General features: G+C 57.7%; 3 protein-coding genes across 3 annotated transcripts in view; all 3 read right to left on the minus strand.

Annotated features, from left to right (window-relative positions):
• Window positions 1–8: 8 nt before the first annotated feature.
• Window positions 9–3,084, minus strand: ACA1_377530 (non-specific protein-tyrosine kinase; the record flags this gene model as incomplete). Its single annotated transcript, XM_004337614.1, has 10 exons — window positions 9–569; window positions 747–980; window positions 1,101–1,235; window positions 1,336–1,499; window positions 1,604–1,806; window positions 1,875–2,026; window positions 2,104–2,347; window positions 2,456–2,668; window positions 2,729–2,855; window positions 2,964–3,084. 10 exons carry the CDS (start codon window positions 3,082–3,084, stop codon window positions 9–11), a joined length of 2,154 nt encoding a protein of 717 aa, XP_004337662.1.
• Window positions 3,085–3,685: 601 nt separating this feature from the next.
• ACA1_377540 (triacylglycerol lipase) lies at window positions 3,686–6,611 on the minus strand (the record flags this gene model as incomplete). The annotated part of the gene is made up of 9 exons (XM_004337615.1): window positions 3,686–3,837; window positions 3,980–4,318; window positions 4,419–4,571; window positions 4,663–5,019; window positions 5,180–5,429; window positions 5,689–5,772; window positions 5,871–6,106; window positions 6,213–6,381; window positions 6,486–6,611. 9 exons carry the CDS (start codon window positions 6,609–6,611, stop codon window positions 3,686–3,688), a joined length of 1,866 nt encoding a protein of 621 aa, XP_004337663.1.
• A 526-nt stretch (window positions 6,612–7,137) lies between these two features.
• The window catches only part of ACA1_377550 (uncharacterized protein), a gene marked incomplete at both ends in the record, with an annotated part of 532 nt that continues 490 nt past the window's right edge, over window positions 7,138–7,179 (minus strand). The window contains one exon of the mRNA XM_004337616.1: window positions 7,138–7,154. Within this exon, the coding sequence (XP_004337664.1) occupies window positions 7,138–7,154 (17 nt within the window). The remainder of the gene's footprint in view (window positions 7,155–7,179) is intronic.

A 7,179-nucleotide genomic window follows, 5' to 3' on the forward strand; every position in this document is an offset into this window, starting at 1 on the left:
GCTTCTTCTCAGATGTCGATGAGCTTGGTGAGCTTGGTGCCCATCTCCTTGACCGACCGCGGGCTGGTGGGGAGGAAGGAGGACGTGACCGGCAGGAAGCCGCCGCTCTTGTTGCCCTTCTGCCGGATGCGCTCGCGCTCGCGCTCCCACTCCTCCTCCTTGGCGGCCGACCGCTTGCCCTTCTTGCCCTTCTTGTCGGCCTTGCGCGACGACGATGATGAGGTCACGGACGACGACGACTCCCGCAGCGAGCTGGCCGCCAGCGAGCCTCGTCGTCCGCCGCCGCGCCGCGATGACGCGCCGTCGTCGTCGTAGTCGCTGCCGCCCTCGCGGTCCGTGCTGTCGGAGAAGTCGTCGGTGTGGTCGTCGTCGGAGCCGCGCACGCTGCCGCGGCTGGTGACCCGCTTGGGGGCCTTCTTGTCCCGCTTCTTGTCGCGCTTACGGTCCTCGTGCTGCGATCGCTCGCGCTCCTTCTGCTTCTGCTTCTCCATGAGCATGCGCTCCTTCTTCTCGTTCTTCTTCATCTTGGAGTACTGTCGCTCGAGCTGGTCGCAGCCGTCTTCGATCGTCTGCGCTCACACGCACACGTTCACGCCAACACAGATCAGACGACAAAACGTTGTGTCTTGTGTGTCGTGTGTGTCGTGTGTGTCGTGTGTGTCGTGTGTGTCGTGTGTGTCGTGTGTGTCGTGTGTGTCGTGTGTGTCGTGTGTGTCGTGTGTGTCACAGCCGCACGCAACGCGTACGAATTTCTGGAGCGGTTTGTCCTTGCGGTCCATGCCCTGGCGCTCCTCCAACTTCTCCAGCTTGTGGATGATGGTGTCAAAGTTCATTCGCGCATCGGGATCGGTCAATCGACACCGGATGATGAGGTGGTTGAGCATGAACGTGGAGAAGCCGCACGCGTTGGTCATCTCCATCACTATCCAGCCGTAGGCCCAGAAGTCACCGCTGTAGCTGTAGTTGCCCTTGTTCAGCATCTGTTGCCAGGCCTTGTTAGCGTCACACCATCGCACACATCATCGCACGCACGCACGCACGCACGCACGCACACACGCACACACATGCGCGCACACGCCGCACATGGCGGCGTTGCTTACCTCGGGAGGCAGATAGGCCTTGAGATAGGATTGGTTCGTGTTCTCCGGGAGGGGTACTTGCTCGGGCTGCTTGTACAGATCGAAATCGGAGATGATCAGGCGCCACTTGTTGTCTCCGTCGCTAAGACGTTTGGCCTGCCGCAAGCAACCAATCAATCAGCCAAGTACGTCAGTCAGTGCGTGTGCGGTGGGTGTGTGCGGTGGGTGTGTGCGGTGGGTGTGAGTGCGTGCGTACCAGGATGTTGCTGACTTTGAGGTTGCGGTGGATGAGGCGATTGTGGTGGAGGTACTGCATGGCCTTGGCGATCTGCAGGGCGTACTCGAGCGTGTCGAGATAGGTGAGGCCGTAGTTGCGGAAGATGTCCATGAGCCCGCACTCGCAGCGCTTCATCACCATGCCTGCGTAGGGCCATACGCAGAGTTGCGTTTTTTGTTTTAGTCACCACACAACACGACACGCACGGCGCATGTGACCGCACACGACGCGCGCGAGCGGTGCGTACCGAGTCGGTGATCGGGGGTGTGGATGTAGCCCTTGTACTTGATGAACCCCTTCTGCTTGCCGATCTTCTTGACGATCTCCGACTCGCGCGTCGACCCCGCGAACGGCTTGTTGAACAGCTTGACCGCCACCTTGACGCCGTAGTTGTTCTCCTGATCCTCCAACCCGAGCTTGGACACCACGAACAGCGACGCCTCGTGCACTCTGCGCACCAAGTCAAAGCCGTGCGTGAGGCGCGTGTGCGTTGCTGAAATATTGTTGGGCCAGCGTACTTGGAATTCCTGCCCTCGCCGAGCAGCTTGTCGTAGAGTAGCAGGGTGCCGACCTTGATCTTGAGTGCGTCGAACGAGTCGACCTGGAAGGGCTTCGACATGCCGTCGTCGATCATCGCCACGAAGCCCGGCATCCCTGCGTCGCGCATCGACTGCGTCATACGACCCATCAGTCGTGAATCATCACAGCCTCGAAGGGGAAGAGAGAAGAGAGAAGAAGATTGCGCACTTCGTAGTCGTCCCGCTTGAGCAACAGATCGCCGGCCTTTCGTATGGCGATGGCGACGAAGATGGGGAGGACCTCGTTGGCGAAGACCAGAGTCTCGCTGTGGAGCACGTCGAACACGTAGTAGGAGAGGATGTCGAAGACGAACACGCGGATGGCGATGAGCCCGACCCACAGCACGCACCCGCCGAAGTAGCAGTACTTGGCCGTCGTCGATGCCGACCGCGTCAACCGCCCAAATCGATTCCTAGCAACACACATGACACACCGCACACACCGCACACCGCACGCACCGCACACACCCTATGTAAATGGAACGAAAGGTAGAACGGCAAAGCGGCGTATATGATCGTACCGATAGGAGACGAAGATGAAGACGCACACGATGACCAGGACCATGTTGAGCAGCGAGAAAATGACGGCGTAGAACTTGTCGACCGCACTCGACGCCTGATCCCGCACGGCGTAGTTGACCTGGAGCCACACGACGAAGAAGAAGCCGAGGTACCCCAGCACGATGAAGCCCATCTGCCATATCCGGTAGACCTGACGCTTGATCTTGTTCAACCTGTCGACGACGTAGCATTGATGATGATGGATCAGATCAACCCATGCGATTCTAACGCACTTGCGCGCGGGACAGTACCAGTGGAGGACGAGTAGAATGGAGATGGTGTAGGAGAGCAGGACGGGAATGTAGCGGTTCAGCACATACTTGGCGCCCAGGTCCTTGTGGTAGGTCAACACGATGCGCACTGTGCGTGTAGAGCAGCAAACGTCAAGCTAGTGCGTACGGTGGTGCGTGTGCAGTTGTGCGGTGGTGCGTGTGCGTGTGCGTGTGCGTGACCGGAGGTGGCGCGTACCGACGGCCTGAGCGATGACGCACAGGTAGAAGGTGAGGAGAGCGGCCTTTTTCCAGGGCTTGAGGATCTTCTTGCGGGCCAGGTTGCTGTACAGCTCGAGGCCCAGGATCTCCAGCACCATGAGGCCGTAGAAGATGAAGTTCAGCACCCGGAACGTGATGTGCGCCTTGAACCAGACATACGGCACGTCCACGATGGGGTCCAACACACTGTGAAGCCAAATAAAGAAGTATTCTATTTAAATACATAAAATCGTTTATTTAAAAAACCTAATCCTAAATCTTAATGGAAGATAAACCATATTTGAATTTGTGCCTAAATGCGACCAAAAAACAAGGGGTACGACTCTCCCATGTCGAGACCACCATCATCAGAAGACATGGCCGAAGCAGGTTATGTAAGGAACTCAACTCGAGTTGGTCCTCGCCGTCTGCCAAACAGCAGTTCGCTTCCTCTCTCCTTCGATTTTCAGGATCGATTGCACTTGCGCAACAGTAACGGACAAGAAGTGCTTCTGCTTTCTTTTTTTCCGCGGACAAAAGAAATCACTCCGAAAAGAAAACCTCCGTGAAAATGAGTCGAGAAAACAAACTTTATTCAGTTCTCCGCCACCACCTACGTACACCTCTTCTTCCTTCTTCTTTCACCCACGGATGTGCCCGCTCACCACCTACTCCAAACAACCAGCCGATCGCACGACCGAACGTTGTTGGCGCCAACTGCTAGGCGCTGTCGTCGTCGTCGCTCTCGTCGCGTGGGTAGCTGTAGTACGAGGAGCCCATGTCGTGACCGGGAATGGCGACGGCGGAGAACTCTCGTCGCAGCACCAGCTCCTCGGCCAGTGTCTTCCTCGGACCCTCGCGTCCCTCCACCGCTACACGACGCACACGCAAACACGACACACACGACACACACGACACACACACACACACACACACACACGAGCAAACAACTGTAAGTGCGTGGTCTGGAAGGAAGGCAAGGAATGGATGGATGAAGAAGAAACAATAACGTACCTTGAAGCTGCGATTTTATGGTGCCGATGCACTCGTTGATGGTGAATTCGATGTCACAGTGGTTCTTGATGATGGACAAGTGCTTCCACGTCTCCAGTTCGCCCTCCCTGATGGCCGCAGCGACTCTCGCCGACGTGGGGTTGGAGAGGAGGCCCTGGAAGCTCTTGAGCTGCAGGCTCAGGGGCTTGATGGTGATGTCGCCCTCGTACTTCTGCGTGAAGATCGACAGCACAGACGATATCGGACCCGGCAGGCCCACCGCGGCCACATTCTGGGCGTAGTGCTTCAGCTCCGCCTTGGTGAAGTGGATCAGCTTGGTGAGCGGGTTGAGCTCCCAACCTGCCAGGAACCGGCGACATGCCGCCAAGAGAGGTGAGCTACCACCACGGACGCGACACACACACAACACACACACACAACACACGTTTGAGAACGGTACCGATGGTAGAAAAGGGGATGACGTGAGGGTTGACTTGCGACACGATGAAATGGTTGACGTTGAACATCTCGGCGAGCTTGACCATCGGGAGGTCCAACTCCAGCGAACCGTCCTGCCAGGTGAGACCCTCGGGGTAGTAGGTCACGATATTACCTGCACCCCCCCCAAGCGGCCGCGCACCATTACATTAGACTGCAGCACTCGAGGTGCAGGCTGACAGAGGCGCGGCGGAGGGTTACTGTACCGCTCTTGTCCTTGGCCATGAGCGCGACCGATTCGAACACGAAGGGAATGGCGCACGAGGCCAGGCAGGCGGACCACATGAGTACGTGCGGGGCGGTGAGGTAGTTGAGCAGCGTGGGGTACTCGTTCTTCGAGGCGGGGGTGACGCTGATGTTGACGATGCGCCCGGTGCGCTGGTAGGCCTCCAGGAAGGTGATGTCGCCGAGGTTGGCCTGCAGGGTGTGCTTGAGCACGTTGATGTCGAGCAGAGTGCCCTGGGTGAAGAATCGCTTGGTCCTGCGCGCGAAGGAGCTCGACATGAAGCCCTGCTTCGACTCAGCCTCTTTCTTCTCGAAGAAGTTAAGATTCAGGTAACCCTCTACGAAAAGAACAGAACAACGAACATCAGCATTGATCACTGGTGCGTGTGCGGTGGTGTGTGTGTGTGTGTGTGTGGTGTGTGCGTGTGTGTGTGGTGTGTGCGTGTGTGGTGTGTGCGTGTGTGCGTGTGTGCGTGTGTGCGTGTGTGGTTCAAGTACCAACAAAAATGTTAGGCATTTCTTCGTCGGTGACGGAACCCACCACGGCGGCTACGATGGAGCCGGCCGAGGAGCCCGAGATGACGCGGGGCAGAAGGCCGTTGGTGTGCAGGGCCTTCACCACGCCCAAGTGGTACATGCCGAGCGTAATGCCGCCCGAGAGCAAGAGCGCCGAACGCCCGAGCGAGTGGCGCATCTCCAGGAAGAAGCGCAGCTTCCGCTTCAGTATCATCTCCTCGGTCGAGTCCTCCTGTTGCGGTGACGAATTTGAGCGGTCAGATGGTGGTCGTCAGCCGAGCGAGAACCCGAGTCAAAGACAGCCGTCCCACTAGAGAGGCGGTAGGTGCGCACCCCTCGCAGTTCGGCGGGCGAGTACGGGACAAGGGGCGTATATAACACGAAACGCAGCGACTTACAGACCTGGTTCGAAAACGAGCAGTGTGTGAAGAAATGTGTCATGTGCATGACGTGAGTGCCGTGTCGTGGTTCAAGCGATTCATGACTCGTACCTGGTCAATGTATTCCTCGACCACATACTTGGTGCCGACGTGCGAGCGGGAGAACAGGTCGGCATGCCCAACGCCGCCTTGCCTCTGTGTGCGTGTGTACAGAAAGCCGGCCAAAGTAAGCCAACCAACATTGACGTGTGGGCGCGCGAATGGCCTCGTCGTCGATGTACATGTCTACGTACGCGAAGCAGGCCCTTCCGCAGGTGCCACATGAGACCCTCGGCATCGTTGGTCTGCATGAGGTGGTTGAACAGCTCGGTCTTCTGCTCGATCAGCTCGTGGTCAAAGTAGGGCGACTGCTTTTCGGTCTTCCACTTCTCGTTGCCGACCACCTCGTCGAGCTCCTTGGCCAACTTGGCCCACTCGGCATAGGCGGGGGCTTTCTTCATCTCTCGCCTCAGGGAATGCTGGCGCGAGCCTGGTGCACAATCTCTAATTAGTGCGCGCCGCCATCACACCACACGCCGCACGCACGCACGCGCAACACACGGCGCACGACACACATCGAGCAGAGGGCCGCGCACCTAGTTCGTAGTAGATGAAGTGCAGAATGCTGTATAGTTTGGCGATGATGGCGGCGAAGACCTGGAGGGAGGCCACCAGCAGGAGCCTCTTCACGAGCAGCTTCGGGGCAAATATGATCCTCAGTGCGCTCAGGCCGGTCGACAGCATGGCCAGGGCCATCTTCATCAACTGTGCACAATTTCGCACGCGCGCACACCACCGCCATCACACCACACGCCGCACGCGCACAATTTAGAGGCTGATCGTGGGGGGAAAACTGCGGTCGCAAGCACCTTCTTGCGGAGGGCGTGAAAGGCCGTGAGGCGAGAGGAGATGTCCACGGGCAGGCCCTCGACGGGGAATCCCATGGTGATCCCCACGCATCGCATCCAGGCCATGTCGGGCGCGTTCTTCGCCATCATCGTGTTCCACCAGCTGAGTTGAGCGCACGCACAAATACGAGTAAGAGGAGGAGGAAGAAGAAGAAGAGGAGGAAGAGCTTTGCACGCGTGTGCAAGGGGAGGAAGGGGCGTGTGCCTTTGTATGAAGGCGATGAAGGCGAGAAGAAAGGAGGTTGGCAGGAGTCGCCGCCACGTCGGCACTCCGCTTCGGTGCGCGCCCAAACTGGATCCGAACCCGGCCGCCATGCTTGCCGTCGTTGTCGTTGTCATGCCACACGAAGCCATCTATTTTTTTTCTTTTTTTCTGCTCAAGATGACGCAAAATCGAAAATCAAAATGGAATCTCGCCCCCTCCTAAATTTGAAGGAAGTTCACCGTTGCGTTGGGAGGCGTACCAAACGGACGAAATTTGTACAAATCGCAGGAGGGGGAGCTTGGCGGCAGCTTTTCTACACCCGTTGTATTTTCCAGATACAGCCGCAGCTCCTCTTCTTCAATTTACTCGAGTCGTTGTCTTGTGCTTGGTGCTCAAATCTGTTTGCACCTACGGCTGCCTAACTCCTGTGGTACCTCACCTTTCTTTTCT

Source organism: Acanthamoeba castellanii, assembly GCF_000313135.1.
Source record: "Acanthamoeba castellanii str. Neff unplaced genomic scaffold scf7180000084711, whole genome shotgun sequence".
NCBI lineage: Eukaryota > Discosea > Longamoebia > Acanthamoebidae > Acanthamoeba > Acanthamoeba castellanii.